At 35.9% G+C, this 18,624-nt stretch overlaps 2 protein-coding genes across 2 annotated transcripts; both read left to right on the top strand.

Annotated features, from left to right (window-relative positions):
- Positions 1–4,629: 4,629 nt before the first annotated feature.
- LOTGIDRAFT_163440 (hypothetical protein) lies at positions 4,630–6,621 on the top strand (the record flags this gene model as incomplete). Its single annotated transcript, XM_009059513.1, has 1 exon — positions 4,630–6,621. One exon carries the CDS (start codon positions 4,630–4,632, stop codon positions 6,619–6,621), a length of 1,992 nt encoding a protein of 663 aa, XP_009057761.1.
- Positions 6,622–11,281: 4,660 nt separating this feature from the next.
- LOTGIDRAFT_233458 (hypothetical protein) lies at positions 11,282–17,286 on the top strand. Its single transcript, XM_009059512.1, has 9 exons — positions 11,282–11,514; positions 12,296–12,527; positions 12,801–12,980; positions 13,801–13,955; positions 14,754–14,997; positions 15,389–15,485; positions 15,772–15,869; positions 16,133–16,311; positions 16,656–17,286. The coding sequence occupies exons 1-9, from the start codon at positions 11,314–11,316 to the stop codon at positions 17,034–17,036; spliced, it is 1,767 nt and encodes a 588-aa protein (XP_009057760.1). The 5' UTR covers positions 11,282–11,313; the 3' UTR covers positions 17,037–17,286.
- The last annotated feature ends 1,338 nt before the right edge of the window (positions 17,287–18,624 follow it).

Genomic DNA, 18,624 nt, shown 5'->3' with positions numbered 1-18,624 from the left:
CAGCTAATAACCTGATACCATTTTTCATTATGAAAAACTTACTCACTTATAATTGATATACTTCCTCATATGAAAAGTTCATTAACTGCTTCCAATGTTTCGCCAATATGTTGTTTTGGGTTTTGAGTTTCGTTTTGCGGTTCAGATTGTTAGTTCTTGGTTTATTTATTAACATAGTTAAATTTCTTGAATCTGATTTGTTTATTTCTTTTCAACCACTACAAAGTCTATTAGTCGGAGATCTATCGTGACTAATTTCCAACATTTTCTAATTTCCGGTATTCACTGAATGCGCTTCCGGTATTTAATCTGTGTCGTGTTGTTTGGTTTCCTTAGTTTCCTGAAGACTGTATACCATGTTAACAATAGCTGGTATTAAACAATGGTTAGAACTCTAATCAGCCGTAACCATAGTAATAAACATTATTAGAATTGTTAACCATTGTCGTAAATAAATCTCAAATTAAACAAGTTCTTATCACGAGCGTTCGTAATAAAATAAGATTATATAAAGGTATTGTTAAAGGGAAGTAAGATAACTGTTGGGCGAGAAATCAATACCGGACATTTGGTCAACGGAATACATGTTTTTAAAAATATTACTGATGTTTTAAGACATAGATATTGAGATAACCCGCTTTATTCTTACGAGAAAATACTTCCATTAAAGAGACGCCATTTTCGGGGGTTGATGTGAATCTTGAATATATGTTAATAGTCTTCAGAAGTACTATAAATGTACGAAAATCACATAATTCCTTCAAAAAAAATACTTCAAATTATAGGTATTTTACTCACTGTTTTTCTACATGTCTTTTCTATATATCACAGAGTAGCCTATCTTAAATTGTCGAGTCGTCATTTTAACATTCAAACGAAAATTTAAAAATAATTCTGAACACACATGGATTTAAAGGCTCAAATTTCGACGGTGAGCTGTGAACACTATTTCTGATTAGCTCAGCTAAAAAAATCCCGTTTCTGAAACTAAAGTATGATTTGTAAAAAAAAAAAAATGGCGCACCGTCCCTTTAAGAGCAATTAATCAATTTATTTTCAATGAAGCACTAAGCTAGATAATTTGGAGAAGTTATTTTTTGAAATAGACAGATGTTCATTTCATAAATGATTAGAATATCTCCTTTCGCCAAAAATCGCAAAAGAGCAGGCTAATGCCGCTGTCCTGGCAAAATTTCCCTCATTGACCCTGCATGGCGATGCCCGTCTTCATTAGACCACATGGTGCAGAAAAGTAGGACGTAAAACTCAATTCATTTCACTTCATTTCCTTTAGCCAAACAGACCATAAGTTCGTCTAGAGCGAGCAGTAAATTACCTTTGAAACACTTGAAAAAGTTACTTGCTACTGAATCCTGCATCGAGTAAAGGCAGCAGTTATTTAACGTACGAACACGGTATTATCTTGTCCTGCCTAGAGGTAATTAATAAAGCGAGCAGTAATTGGAAGCTAAACAACCAATTAATTATAACGAGGTAGATTGAAGTGTAAGGAATTCTATAATATATATTGAAGATATTGTCGCGTATTGTCATGGTAATTTATTTATCCTCTAGGTGATCGTTATAGTTATATCGTCTGTATTCAGACACTGTAAAGCCTGCTACAGACGTGAGGGAACTAGTTGAGTTGCCTACCTCGAGAGGCTGTCAGCTGAGCAACATATCTTTCACTGCATACGAGAGCTCTTCTCACCTGAGCTATTGTCTCACTAGAAAATCTTCGGCCAATTTTGTACGTCAACGAAAACAACTGAAGAACGTTCGAACTGCATCCGTGTCACGTATCTGATCAAAATGGCCTCATCTCCTTGTTTTGAAATTCCGCAGAATTAACAGCGTATAGACACGGGTCTTCTTAAACTACATCATTCATCGTTACCATAATGAAGCCACGTGATCCGCCAACGCGTTTCTATTGGTTTTTAACACTTAAAAAATAAGGAAACCCATCTTTAAAGGTGCTAAATTACAGTTTTCCTGGTAATAGTAGGAGTGCAGTTTAAGCCGATTCTATTCAATTTAAAGAAGGTGATCAATGTTATTGTTAATTTTAGAACCCAGTCTCGAAATCAGAAATGAGGGTTGACAGAGGTCCTTTACCGGAGATATTATTCTGTAGGATTGTCGTCTGCCGTAGATTCAAATCTCCTTTGGGAGATCTAAAACCTAAAACCTAAAAGATTCGAAGGAGAGTGTTTCCTATCAAAGGGTAGACATTTTGACGACGGAAAAACCCCCTTCGCTATAGTTAGTTGGATTTGAACTTTGAGATATTTTGGAAATGCCCGTCAGATATCTACATAAACATTTCTTAGATGGAATTTGAAAATAATATTGATCTACAAGATAAACTGATATATATCCATACAATCTGATTGAGACAGCTTGGAACGATAACCTTAACGATATAATCAACTTCGTTTTCAGCTTCAAATGGTGAAGAAGAAGAATTCAAAATGTTCGGTATATTATTCGGTAGTGAAAAGTTCACTGCTTAATTCGAAAAATAACTTTAAGATTTAATAGATGACGATCTCAAGGTTGTCTAATTAACGAAGACAGTGCTCTCCTTTTTCATAAGGTGGTCTTCTGTGATCCTCGGCTATCAAAAGACGCATGTTTGAAATTTCGTTTCGTTTGTTTGTATGACATTTTCCCTGAAGAAAAAATAAAAAAAATGATAAAAAAACTGGATCCTTTTAACGTTTACATTTATTTCATTTCGTTTGTTTTCATCGTGACATTTTGTACGTAGTCTAACTCGGCCGAGAGATAGAAAGAGTTTTAATCAGATTACCAACTCTCTACATTATTGATTTCCTACATAACATCGTGTGACCCAATTTATACTAATTAAAAAGAAAATATTTCAATTTGATTTCATTAAAAATATATAAAGAATAAAATAATCATAATGAAGAGAATCCGCCATGTTTACTCCTTGACAACACGTATTCTATTATCTCGTTATTTCTCACGATATATCGCGTGTCTTTAATAGTTTCAATTGGAAAGAAACATAGATTTATTCTAAAAGAATGAAAAAATAATGAAAATCCACAAATTTCAATTAAAATTGAATCTGAATTGAGCAGAGAAAATGTTGAAAGAATCAAATTCATTAAAATAAACCATTGAACTTGTCTTTTTCTACGAAATCTCAACAGAAATTCTGTTGTGTGTTCTGAAAGGGATAAATCCGCCATTAGTCTAAATACTGGCTTAGCTTGATTTAACGGCATTTATTAAGAGTGTATGCGAATATCTGTGTTGGTTGCGGTGGTGGCTCACTGAGTTAGACGTTTGCTCGCTTACCTGAAGGTCCAGGGTTCAATCCAGGTATAGGTCGAGATAATACCTTCAGATTTTCAACCTGGTTTTCTCCTGTCAGTGATGCAGGTTGACGTGGATAACCGAAAAAGAGTTGGCGTAAGCCGCATGCTGTCTTTTCCCTCATTATACACTGCATGGCGTTGCCAGTCTTCATTAGCTCAATTAAATGTAGAAAAGTAAGACGTAGATCTCCATTTCATTTTATTTTCTAGTAACTGTGTTGAATACAGTATGAGATATTGAACCGTGGTCTATAAATAAAGTCTAATTAATTAATTACCGCCAGGGTTTTAATTAACATTTTATATTGTTTACTTTTCATTTATCATTAATAGACCTTCCTTTATTCCTTACTTTCAATTTCTTCAGTCTTTAACAAACGTTTCAAGTTTTAATTTTTTTTTATCTGAATTTTCCTTAAAAGACTTGTCATCAAAACATTTGTGTCGATATTATTTGTGAGTTTTATTGAAGATTTTACATCAAAACATATTTTAATTAAACTGTATTGATTCCAATAAGAAATTTTAACAAAATAGAAACAAATGTCCTAGATTTGATCAATATACTTAATTTTGAGATGAATTGCCTCCCTTGAATCAACAAAAATGATCCTATTAAGGAATTGGTTGTAGTTTAGGTTTTTGTCTGTAACAGATTTGGTGGTAGTCTGGTTTAGTACTACTTAGGGTCCGGAGGGGCAATGGTGTTCGGTGTTTAGTTGCAGTAATGGAATTGGGCGGTTGTGGGTGGGGGCTATCCATTTTGTTACCAATTCACTATCATGGATCCACGCCAGTTATGTTACTAGTCTACGTCAGTTTTCACATTCTGATGCCACTATTCGGCTTCTACCATGTAAGAATGGCTACGGTACGGTCTTCACTTTCAGATTAGAATGTTTGACTAAATAATAACACACATATAAACTATACAATATAATATAAATAACGTATTGAATAATATCAAACAAAGGTCACGGGGTTAGGAAACACGTGCGTGAAAATTTAAATAATTAATTAAATAATATGAATAATTAACAATTTCATCCAATTAAAATATCGTAAATACCAAATACATACGTTCCAATATATTACTGTAGATCACCATTTTGATGCTGTGTGTGCCACAAGTCGTTTGTCGAACGAGCTCAATGCTGTTATTTACCGAGCTTTTAGATAATTTACAACGTTGGATGTTCAACTCCAGTCTCAAGTTCAATTCGTCATAATTGTTGCTAAATTTATTTTCCTCTTTTTCAGAAAATGACCTAATATGGATCTGTATGGTGTCGTCTGGTTGTTAGCCATTTTGCAGGAAGTGACGTCATGTTTTCTTACGGAGAAATTACCTAGTTTAGAGGGCAAGGAATGGTTCACAAAAATCAGAAGTGGAGGATCTAATGACGTCATTGCGTATTTTGACCGAAACAGTGTGACGTTTAATGACGTCAAGAATACTACTAATGGCGAAACAAAATGGCGATGTTTTATGAAAATTCGCGGTCGATATTTCTTGAAGAATGTGAGACAAGGCGGTGGATATCTGTATAAGTGTATGGGAATAATAGTTCGATCAGAATCTGCAATCCAACTGGAGTGGTCTCATGTTAGTAGACTCGCTGACCCAGCCTTGTGTGCTGAAGAAAATATTAACTTGGATCCATGGTTATTAATTTCGTATAAAACGGTAGTGAATGATTTTACGTCATGCCCGGTGTCAGGCGGATTTGATATAAAGCATGCTGGGTATTACAGTCGTGATGTTCGAGACTCACGTGGCTATGATATTGGATGTAATCTAATGAATATACCAATGCGATTAGAGTTCGATTGTATCGCTGGTGAGGGCGCCATTTTTAATTTTCGCTCTAAAAATTGTGTACCTGATATCCATTTTAATATTTATCAGAATACTATTTGCGTTGCCAAGTGGAGCAATAAACGCCACCATTTTGTTTTATTACGCACGAAAACTGGATTAGAATTTTGGTGTGCCCGGTTTCCTGTCGGAATCGAAAATCAAAATGAAACGGAACTATATTTATACTCGGATGTAGCTTGCCTCGAAGGTGAATATGCGGAGGAATTTGTGAAATTTATGAAATTTGACCTCCAAAGGGTCATGTATACTACAATATGTGCTGATGAATATCCTCAATGTAAGGAGGGGACGTGTAATGTGTTTTCTAAGCTGGAGTGTCAGAAAACATGTGGTCTCTGTAATCCGCATCGTCCGCCTGGAATTTGCACCTTTCCTAAACGCATGCAGGGAACCTATCTCTTGCACAGTAAACATGGCAACCAGAACGTTACCTTGGAAGGTCGGACCTTAAATATAGAAAATGTCGGACAGTTCGATTGTATCGTCTTCGAAGACAGTCCACTTCGGTCTACTAAAACATACACAACAATGTCTATTTTTCAAAATGGCTGCCGACCTAGATACACGTGCGTCAGATTAAAGCGACTAGGACCTTCCGCTTTACGATATTCATTAGCTCAAAATTTAGTGTGGCCAATCAAAAAGGAGAGAATTGGCGCTAATATTTGTAACGAGGACAATTTTCGCGCCGATGGTGACCCAATTCGTGATACGTTTAGGTCATATAAAAAGACTGGTAAACCAGTGATAAAAATTCACCCGAAGCCTAGATTTATCAACTGTGGAATGAACACGTCATATACAATACGTGCTGAACTACCAGACGGCTCAATCTGCCATGGCGGATTTTATCAACATTGTAAAAACGAGACAAAACTACGTTTCGACTTTCATACATGTAATTCCTTTATCAAACCCAAAGAAGACTTCAACTGTGCTGGAATATTTCGGACTAATTATTGGGAGCGCGCCGTGTTGATACAGAATGTAGACAATCTGAATGATATTCGGTGTTTAATATTCAACAGTTTACGACCATATCAAGCCTTAATCGTAGTCGCAGACGAATGTGATAAAATGGCTTCGGGGTTAGTCGACAGTAATATCCGAATACCCATCATGAGGTTGCATATTCGCTCTGACGTTTACCCATGCAAACACATACAACTGCCTTTAAAAGATGACGTCATCACTAATGTCGTGACGACGACTGAGCCAATCAAAATGAATGTTACTTTGAAAGAAAGTAAAAACGTGAATTCGTTCTCTGTGGATTTAGAATTGAGTTCAAGGAATTCATCAGGTTCGCGGCCTTTTGAAAATAAATTAAACTCTTTATTGTTACTGTTTTTGTGTTACGTTGTTTTTGTTAAAAACTTATAATCTGTATGTTAAAGAGATTGTAAAGAGATTTTCTAAATTTTTTATGTGTATCAAGGACACTGATAGCACCAATTTGCACCATTCCATTTTTCAATCAGACGTCTGTGATTCCTACAATTCTACTAAAACTAAGTATTTTATGACGTCACTAAATCGCAAAACATGCTTGTATCACCTAAGGCCCTTCACAATTAGTGACGTCATCGAACAAATTAACAAATCGATGCAATCAGTGTATCCGATACATATAACACATTTAGAACACCTCCTTACAATCCTTTTTTTCCCCAAAATGTACAAAAATGTATAAAGTAGATAATATAATACTATCCAATGTATTGTTATTCGTTATAAAATGATGATAAAACTTGTCTATGTCCGTCTATTGGTTTCTTTATGGAAGAGTTTTAGTGCAAGAGTAGCTTCATTGAAGCTCGGACAATAGTTAGTTATTCGATATTGATAATAAACCTAGGCATTGTAGAGTTTGATTGGTCAAATACAAATGTTCGTTAGGACCATAAGAGCAAATAAATAAACTACAGTTACAGTTTTTGGAAGTTAAATCCGATTGTATTGCATCTACCAACAACTACCTAGTCTGTAATATTAGTTGGCTGGAAGCGGAGGATAACTTGTAGCGTACCAAACAACCGACCAATCATTTTTTAAAAGTCCGACCCGCCCCCTACGCTCTCTGACCATCACTGGATAGCTAAAGAAATGGACCCTTTGTGTGTAAAGGAGTATTTGCCCTTTAAAAATCTTTTCCATAGCTTCTTTTATGTTGACACACATAATATAATAATTGGCCATCGTAAGATCTGGATTTACTGAATCACGTTTATTTGTGTTTTGTTTGCCCTAGATTTCACCATACTAGTTTTCTCCACCTGATTTACTACCCGGGTCAAATTTGAATATTGATTACACCTTTATTTATAACCTGTCTCCCTTTGTCATCACAAAATAAAATCTTTTTAACTATTTCAAAGAAAGCAGGCATGATTTATTGCCCTTGATCTGAGAATAATATACTGATATTAATATAATATATACTATAATATATTGTTTAGTAATATTCAATCGTTATGTTTATCGTATTAAAGGAGTACAAACACGTAGAAGAAGGTACAAGTAGCCGTCATTTCCAGTAGTGTATTAAGGGGGAGGGACATTGGGTCATGACCTACCCCTCGGGTCTGTGATAGGTCTTATTTTGAAGTGAATATTAAGCCCTCTAAATGCTCAAAATTCATCTCAGGCTATCTGAAATCCGTTGGCTTCTTGAGGGCCTTTGGTAGATCCCTGGCCTCGCCTGGGAGAGACACTCATTTTTGGCCCCCTTCTCAGGCATTTTGTAGACGTAACCCTGATCATTTCTCAACCAGTTGTTCTAATGAAGGATTTGACACCAAAATCACACACTAACGGTTTTAATGACATTGACATTTGACCAATTATCGAGTCTAGTATATATATAAATATATAATCGCAAAATATGCGTATATCACAATATAAAGCCCTTCGCAATTAGTGACGTCATCGAACAGATCAATAATATATGAAACAGGTCAGACAAACAACAACGATTGTTCCGAGATATTGTCGAGACAACTAGAATCTATCAAAACAAACCAAGAGAAAATTAAATATGGATTAAATAACAACTTCATCTCTCGAAAATAGATTAAAAGTGTTTCATTTTACCAAGAATTGATGACAACCCTGGTTACTTATATATATTTAAAAGAGCGCATTCGCAATCATTTTTGTTTAAGCCAATCAGCAATCAGCAATAGTAACAAATAGTCACTCAAGATCATGATGAAAAATCCATCACCCGGCCAGCAGGTTTGAAAATGGGATGTTGATTCTGAAATATAAGATTATCATATCCCCTAAACAATGTGAAGTGTTTTTGTGCACTATACTAGCGAGGCATGGATCAGCAACCTATCACGTCTGTACACACACTTGTTTCATGTTGACATTATTTTACAATAGGGTGTTAGCCTTTTATACAAAATGTGCATATGATCTTATCTTAGTGCAGTTACACTGGTAATAATATGAAAAACAACTCAAAAGATAGAGATATAGAATAAGATGAAAAGACATATTTTATACAGATAATTAGTCTAAGATAACTTCTTTAATTAAACCTCTTGGGTCGATTAGAAAAATAAGGAAAGATGGTTTATTCAATATTTCATTTACAGCTGGGTAGACTGGAATAATGAAGAAAGATGACTTATTCAATACCCATTTACATCCATCCTCCCAGCTTGTCCTTGAGCAAACCTCTTGGTATGGATCTTCCCAATATTATCCATATTCATATACAGCTGGTTCGACTCTTTCCATCATATCATGAAATCTGTCCCCTAATGATTTATCACATTAAGATATGACGGAGCCTCAAGTGGCCAAACCTTGATTTTGTGGACATTGTCGTAAGTTAATCCCCTCAAACTTTGTGTAATCTTATCCATATTTCAAGCGATTGATCTACATTTTAAAAAGGGCAACATTTCATCTAAAGTTAAAGCTAGAGTGTCGTATGATGACTTCATTCTGAAATGAAGCTATGACTGGTGCCTGTCTGCCTGATACTACTTTTCATTATGAAATACTTACTTTATTATTGATATACTTCCTCATAGGAAAGTTCATTAACTGCTACTAATGTATTGCCAATTTGAGTTTCGATGTGCGTTAGTAATGGTTTATTCTGCCAATCAAGGTAGTATATAAGGTATTCAGTGTCATTGTCAACTATCTCAAGATCTAACTTGCTTTATTTACATTGGTTCTACGGAAATGACAAAGTAGTCTTGATTATCCGTTCCCCTGTGCTATGTCCGGTATACAAACTTTACAACTGCTTCAGGAGGATCTTCTTTACCAGCTGGTCCTCAGTCAAACCTTTTGGTATTGATCTTCCCCGCATTTTCCATACCCAATTACAGCTGGAAAAATGAGGAAAGGTGACTTATTCAAGGTCTCCACACTTCCACAGACCGACTGAAATTAAAACCAACGACCAATATTGTTCAACGCCATCAAGCAAATGATATCATACAAAAATTTCAACGCTACAGTCCGCCGTCCATCTGATTATATAAGACGCTAATTTCTGTCCATTAATCTCTTGATTTTGTTTTTAATTACGACAGATTAAATAAAAGGAAATTATCCTCGTGATTTGCCTTGTTGAATGACTGTCCTATATTTTTACTTCTATATTTTATACACCGGCTCGTATTACATCAAACTTACTAGTTCACAAATACTCAGTGCCCTTTTACAGTCGGTACATATTGTACTCTTCAAAAGGTTTGGTTATGTCAGAAATATTCATATACCTGAAAGAGATTAAATCCTAAAACTGACTATTTAAATATATCTAGTATTTAAAGAAACTTTAGGACCTGGTTATATGTGGCGGGTCAGCCCGGTAAGCCGGATCTGACGTCACTCTAAGCAATTTCTACGGATTTACTCAAATGCATTTATATGGAAGGCGGACCAGCCCAAGCAGCCGGGCTCCCCGGTCTGTAGATAAGGATGACAAAGTAAATTTGTACGCAATAAAACTCAAGAGTAGTATACTGCATAAAACAATGCAAATGCTGAAAGAGCCCAGAAGTATACTATATGTATTTGCATTTCCTTATTTAAGCCTCTGTGTTATATTCCTTAGAGATAGGGTCCAACCAGACTCTCAGGGGGCGAGGGGGAGGGAGGGGGAGGGAGGGGGTGGGGGTGTCTAACTATAGCTGACCAACTGACTCGAGTCTGCCTCGTGTGCTTCCAGATGGTGATTTCAAGGTCCAATTCATTCGAAAACATTAATTGCCGCTCGTAGATCAGTAGTATACACGAGCCCACAGAACTTCGTGAACAACTATAACTAATTCATTGATTACGGATATAAAAGGACCAAGAATTTATGAACTTGCACTGAATATCCCCTTAAATGGAAAATTTCAAAAGAGGGTCTAAAAATGGACATGACATCTCCCCCTCGTGATCGGGGACCTTCATGAATCATGGCTAGTTTGTAAACAGAAAGGTGGACTATAAATGGGGCAACTTATACAAGTAATTTAGATGATCGTTTACTAAGGTAAGTGAATATGTACCTAAGATATTATATTGTTTATTATTATACTATTCAACAAAAACCTTAGTTCATTTCTATTTATATTGTTTCGTTTTGGTTTGGTTCGGTTGTTAAAGAGATTCTAAAAGTTTTTAAAAAAATTTATATGTGTATCTGGGATTGTACCATTCCAGTTTGTCTGTAAAACGTCTGTGATTATTGTAATTCCTCTAAAACTAAGAGTTTATGACGTCGCTATCACAGAGGCCTTAAATATTATTAGCACCTTTTGCGATAGTGTTGCCATAAAGGCTTGGTGAAATTGTAAGAACTAATGGTTTTCAAAATGATTCGAGTAACTCATGTCGTTCAATTTGCCTTTATTAAGCCTACACTGCCGCCGTGCACCCAGTTGTGTTACTATGAAATATTAGTTGAGGGTGGGGGTATGCTCCCTTTGCCCCTGTAAAAACGCCTCTGGGTGCACCTGATTAAAAAATAAAAAATCTTCCAAAATCATTCGGAACTCTGATATGACGACTTTCCTTTTTCAGAGTTTTATATGCTAACAGAAGAGAACAGAAATGTTTCGTCTAGTGATATTTGTGACTCTATTAACAGCAATCTGTGGATATTCATATTTCCAAGAAAAGATTCCCAATGGAGATTTTATTCCTCATCCCTGTAAACCAAACTTCGTCTGGAAAGGAGTCGGACATCAGAACTGGGCCGGGGGTGGACCGAGGAATCAATTTGGTAAAGATTTCCTAGCAGCAGGGAAGAAGGTTAGTTCAATATTTATTCTTACTCGTGAAATTTTATGTTACAGGATGGAATTTTCTCAAATTTTTGTCATAAAAATGTTTGTGAAATGGGTGGCCTGTCATCTTATAAAATGATGCAATTCATCTGGTCTAATAATGTAGCTCTGTAATGCCAAAATTAGCGGTTGCAAGCGACATCTTTTTGCTCCTGTACTTTTCCATGGAAGCAATTTCATGACATATATCAACTTTTTGTAAAGGAGTTATAAATAAACCAAGTACTAACGATCCGAACTTCAGAACGAAACCCGAAATCCAAAATAACAGTTTGTCGAATTAATAACAGTTAATGAACTTTTCACATGAGGAGGTATATCAATCATAAGTGAGTAAGTATTTCATAATGAAAAGTGGTATCAGGTGAAAGGGTAAACATACCCTGCCTGGCGCCACACCCACCATAGCTGCTCAACATACACAACAAACAATTTAAGTTGTATTACTTCTACTCTGTATCAGATGAGTTTGAGAAATGAGAAAATGTTTCCATATCAAGGGAGGTAATGCAATATGTGCAAATTAATTCTCACCACGGGGTAAGTGACTGTACACATTCAGCACAGTAGCTGTACGTTAATGAAAAGTACTCATAATCATAATTTACGGCTGAGGCAGTTTCGGGGTAAAAAAAAATGCCACGACGCCCCCAAGGATACTTTCAATGGTACTGGAGATGTCCATCGTTATACGTTTTGCAGTTCGGATCGTTAGTACTCAGTTTTTCTGTTTACAGTTATTCCAGTGGACAGAAGAATTGTGTAGAAAAGATTCGGATGCTGATGGAAAGACTAACGGTCAAGAATTGGGTGATCCAAACTGTATCTGGAGACCAGGAACCGTCCCCGAAGGAACTGTGACAGGAATCTCCCACCCAGGGGTTTGTGATCCGTGGGGTAGTCCACAGTGTAAGGATAAGAATGACTGGGTGTCTTGTGAAGGTGATGAATTTAACTGTCCAGCTATACACGAGGAAGGTAAGACTTATAGTGGCGCAATTGTAAGTTGAAATGTAAGTTCATAATGTTCCTTTAACTTATCTGACAGTTTAAACTACAGGTATATTACTGTCACTGTATACAACGACCACAATGCTAATTTCTACGTGTGTGATACCCCTGGAAACTGCATAGAAGTCTTAGTCTTCAGAAGTAAGCGCATTGAATTGAAAGGCTATTTAGCAAAAGAGGAGAAGTTGAAATTTACGAAAACAAGATTCTCGCCATGTATACATGAACTTTTTATTTTAGGAGTCATGACTAAAGAATTAATCTATCCCCGGACCAACGTACCAGCTAAAGACACAACTTATATGTGTATGGGATTTGAATTACCTAGTGATGGAGACTACCATATAATCGCGACTACACCGATAATTAATGAAAGTAGAGTGATGCATCATATTGTGCTGATTGGCTGTGATGAAGATTGTAAGTTTCTCTGTATAGGCTAGAACACTTTCCCTCGGGTTTTTAAGGTATATAAAACCCACTTTCCGAGGCATTTTCCGAGGGAAGTGTTTTAAAATATCATAAAAACCCGTGAGAAAGTGTTTTATCTGACTTATAAACCGACACGGATTAAATTGTTTTTTAAATAATCATGAACTAAGGGGCGCAACTCGTGACTCAGACAGTTCATTAAGCGGCGACCAGTGAGCTAGACTTAATATTTGTAACACATTGAATTTTGAAAAGACAAAATGCATTATTGAAACATATCTTGACCAAGCTGGTGTCCCAGGTGTTAAAAAAACTTGCTCTATCATTGGGGAATACGTCTAAAACATTCAAGACGTTCTTTGGAAAGGGGTGCAACTCGTATTTACCAATCTGTCAATTTAATCGGCGACCAGTGAGATAGACTTTCTATTTGAGTAGGCCTTCTTAAAGGAGCATCCTTAACAATTTGTCCAACCAATCATACTTTAGTTTCAGAAGCAGGAATTTTTTTAGCTTACATAATCAGTAATAATGTTCACAGCTCATCATCGAAATTTAAGCCTTCAAATCTAGGTGTATCCATAATTATTCACGTTTGAAAGTTAAAGTGAGACTATGCCATAATAGAAAACACATATATAAAAATAGACAGTGAAATTTCTAGTTTGAAGTATATTTGAAGGGATTATATGATTTTCTTGCGTTTTAGTATTTCTTAAGACTATTAAAGAACAATAAAGACCCAAATCAATCCCTGTAAATGACGACTATAATATATTATTTGTTGTAACCATGTTTCTAATTTTAGCTGAAGTAATTGACAAACCTCGTGAATGTTCTATGGGTCTTAGAGGATGTTCTACAACAATTGGACTTTGGACTCTGGGACTACCAGGAGAATGTTTCTATAAAGAAGCTGGTATCAGAATGGGAATGAAAGGGATGAAGAGGGGTGTTTTACAGGTAAAATCATGGTTATTCTGTAGACTGAAGACTTCCAGTTCACATTGCTATACATTTTTTTGTGAAATCAATAATTTATTCAAATTATATTAAAAGATATACATTATGAAACTGATAGGGGAACAGGCTTCGCCTATATTACTCCTCGTGACCATTTGACCAATTGTGTAAATGATTGTTCAGGGCGGTGAAAGGGTTTTAAATGATTGTTTAGGGGGTATGAGGGGTCTAAATGATTGCCAGGGCGGTGTGAGGCTTTTTAATGATTGTTTAGGGCGTATGAGGGGTCTAAATGATTGCCAGGGCGGTGTGAGGCTTTTTAATGATTGTTTAGGGCGTATGAGGGGTCTAAATGATTGCCAGGGCGGTGTGAGGCTTTTTAATGATTGTTTAGGGCGTATGAGGGGTCTAAATGATTGCCAGGGCGTTGTGAGGCTTTTTAATGATTGTTTAGGGCGTATGAGGGGTGTAAATGATTTCCAGGGCGGTGTGAGGCTTTTTAATGATTGTTTAGGGCGTATGAGGGGTCTAAATGATTGCCAGGGCGGTGTGAGGCTTTTTAATGATTGTTTAGGGCGTATGAGGGGTCTAAATGATTGCCAGGGCGGTGTGAGGCTTTTTAATGATTGTTTAGGGCGTATGAGGGGTGTAAATGATTTCCAGGGCGGTGTGAGGCTTTTTAATGATTGCCAGGGCGGTGTCAGTGGGTTGAATGATTGTTTAGGGGGTATGAGGGGTGTAAATGATTGCCAGGGCGGTGTGAGAGGTTTACAGTTTCTTTCCCTCTCCTTGTTTCAGTTTCATTGGACGAACCCTGAGATGAGAACAGATTATTGGGATTCTTCGGGATTAAAGATCTATTATACAAACAAGCTGAGGAACTTTGATGCTGGAACGTGGATAACCGGCCAACAATATCTCGAGATTCCCCCACTTTCTCCTAAAATTGTCCAGCAATCTACCTGTTCACCTCGCTGTACTAAATATAAAGTCAACGATACAATTTACATCACTACTGGATTAAATCATATGCATTATTTAGGTAGGTTCGTTCTCCGTCTTTCTATACTGCATGAACTTTCCCCACAGCGAATTAAAAAATAGTTTAGCTATAGAACGCAGAGTTACTTTTGTTTTCATCATAAAATGGTAAATTTAAGTGCATTGCATAGTTAGATTGGTCCTGCTAGGTGAACTTTTTCCACAATGAATTAACAATAATTTTACAATTCACCTATTGTGTTTTCTTAAGTTTATTCATATTATGTTCTTTTTTGGAAGGTCATTTTAAATTTGGGCTACCTTAGATTCTGAATTCTCCCCATAATGATTTAAGAGACAATTTGGCTATAAATCGATATACTATTTCCAATCATGCTGATAAATAAGTATAGTTTGGTTGGACATAATTCTCAATTTTTATTGTATTAAAGGAGTATCTCAGTATGTAAAGTTAACACGAGCTAACGGTCAAGAAATTATGTTAACAAATGATGAACATTACAGCTACGATACACCTGTGATGCACACGTAAGAGAAATATTAATCATCATTTCTTATTAAATTAAAGAATTGAATTACTTAACAATAATAGTAGTGTTATTCTACCACTCTGTGAATATGCTTCTCAATAATAGTTTGCCATAATTATCATTGAAAATTGAATTAAAGTTAATTTGTAGAAGTCACACCATAGACCAATATCATTTTTCACAAATAACTTAAATGGTGATAGCTATGGTGTGAGGATCCCTTTAGTTTCATATCACCTGATACGGTATTGTGAAGCTATATTAATATTAGTTATTAATTAAAGGTATGACTCCCCGGTTCCTGTTTATCCTGGAGATAGTTTTGAAACGGTTTGTACCTACAGATCATTGTCCAGAAAGAAAACAGCATTTTTTGGAGAAGGTAGGGAAATACAGTTGCGTTTTTATGAATCATTTGGTTGGGGCTCACAGGCTTGTCAATGATAATAAATTTGAAACTGGGGAGGGATCAAATGCAGGCTAGATGTCTAGGCTTATCTTTGATAAGAAATTATTGGTAGTTGAAATGCGATTACAACTCAGATATTTATGCGGCTTAACAAAAATCATCAGATATTTCCGGAGCTTATTTTGACGAATATACATCCCTATTATTACCTTCCAGCTTCTCACTGTTTATTTTAGGAACATTTGATGAGATGTGTTTTGGTATTTTTAACTTTTATCCTGCCCAGAATATACGAGGAAGTCCAAATTGTGTCACCAGTAATGATTTTGAATTTTGTGATTTTGAAGATCGACATTGTGATTTTAGAGCATTGTTCAATCATTCCAACCCAGAGAGCAGAAAACTTTATGACAAGGTAGGCTAAGACAGAGAACATCTCATGTTAAAGCATGAAGGCGATGATGCTATACGAATGCTACTAGTAAAGTTAGACATTTTCGTAATAGCTGAAACTATGGCATCCTTGGAGCTTCATTGTAAAACATTGTCAAGCTTAAGATAACTGTAATGTATCTGTAATAATCATATTCTTGTCAGAAACTCCATTGTGAGAACCGGTAGAGCGAATGTGTATAAATCATGCGCTCATATTTGATTGATTTCAATAAATCTAAATGTTTAACACAGTGACTATAATAGTTGTTCGAATCAGTTTGCAATCTACGGATTCCTCACAAGTTATCATATTTTCCTTTTAAGGTGTTAAACGTCTGCTCTTATGATGGTCATTGTCGCCATGGCTGTCGAGCTGTAGTTGATGACGTCATGCGTAACCATGAATGTTTTAAAGATGGCGTAGCAGAGTCCATTACATTTCCAAGTATGGTACGGGGTGAGAATAAAGATACAGCCGAATCGTTGAAGTTTGTGACCGCTATGAAATCGTGTAAATGTGATGTTGAAAGTTCGATTGAATACAAACCTGTGATTAAAGATCAACTTCTAAAAGAAAACGAACAAAAAGTCGAAGTCGATGGAAGTAATCCTCAAGAAAAACCAACGTCTTCAGGGAGACAACTCTTGTTTTCAATGTATGTTTTAACTTTCATGTTGTCTGTAGCCATGAATGTTTCGTTATAAATATCCCTTTGCTTTGGTTTAAATACAAAAAATATTGCATTATCTATGGGTGACGTTTATATATTGTCAAATTCAGACTAATCAAAATAAGAAAATCTGTGGTGGCTACACTAAAAATAAAAGCTAATAAAAAAACGAAAGTCTACGTTAATTTTAATTCTTCAGGGAGACAACTCTTGTTTTCAATGTTTGATTTAACTTTCATGTTGTCTGTAGCTATGACTGTTTTGTAATAAAATTATCTTTTGCATCTTTGTTTTTATAATGATGAATACAAGAATATATATATGGCATTATCTATGAGTGCAGCCTTTACACCACATTGAAATATTGACAATTACATGATTCGATAAGACTCGCAAATGAATGGTACGATTAAGAGTTAAGTCCCCTCCCAAAAAGCCATGACCCTGAAAAAAAGTTTGCTTGAAAACTATAAAAATTAATTTATGATGGAACAAAGACTTAGAATTTTCCGAATTATTTTTGTGAATATCAAGGACATATGTTTGTACCTTCCGGTCATGTCTTACACCGATCGATTAACGAGAAGAGGACTTGTGCGAAAATGCACCAGTTCCCAATGATTCAAATGAGGCCACCATTTTCAATCACCATCCTTTTTCTCCAAATGGTACGAGATTCCTGATTGGATAAATTGAATAGTGACGTTTGGTCTGGTCATTAGTCTCTGAGGAGAGGAGATTATGAGATTGTGAAAGCAACGGTTAGATGTGATACACACTGTACACCGTTGATAAAGTAACATTGGTTCACATAGGATTCTTACAGCTGGTCGTTAACCAAGTCTCTTGGCTTTGATCTTTCCTGGTTGATACGTACCCATGTACTGCTGTATGGACTGGAATGATCAGCAAAGATGACTTCCAAAATCACTTTTGTTTTAACCAATTACCGGTTGCAGTATATCATGACCTTGTCATGGCAAGCAATCTACAATTAATAACTTTCCTGGTATTTTTTCCATTTGATGATTGTAATAATTATAACTGAATTCTCAACCAATCAAATTTAGAGACTAGAATATGGAATATCGAATTTGAATTCTCCACAGTAAATCGTTGGTGCGTGTTTTGAATACAAAATAATCCATTATCCATACAGCTGATTCGAAAACTGAGCTGGTGATTCTAAAAATATTGCCTTAAGGTTTTCTTTCCCCCATAAATGATATACACTCAACTCACAAGAAATGGACAAACATTAGATCAGGTATGTACACATAAAAGATTCATATCGATAACAGTTTTTAACCAGGACAAACACCCAGTGCCCTTTCATGACCGGTATATATTTTACTCCTGAATAGATTGCGAGATGTATGACACTTAAGGCCCTTTTACACGGTAAAGCACGGAATACATCTTGCTTTATAAACCATAAATTACCGTGTCAACAGTGTTAGTACAGGAGTTGTATATTCCACAATGTGTTCTATTATGTACAGCAAGTTGTATGCAACATTTTATCTCTGACCAATGGGAGCTCAGGTTTAAAGTTATAAAGGTCATCACTAGGATTGTTTGGTGGGAAGGTATATTAATTGAGAAGGAATAATTCATGTTAC

Source organism: Lottia gigantea (genome assembly GCF_000327385.1).
Source record: "Lottia gigantea unplaced genomic scaffold LOTGIsca_39, whole genome shotgun sequence".
NCBI lineage: Eukaryota > Metazoa > Mollusca > Gastropoda > Lottiidae > Lottia > Lottia gigantea.
The sequence above is the reverse complement of the archived record's forward strand: the minus strand, read 5'-3'. Positions and strand labels throughout refer to the sequence as shown.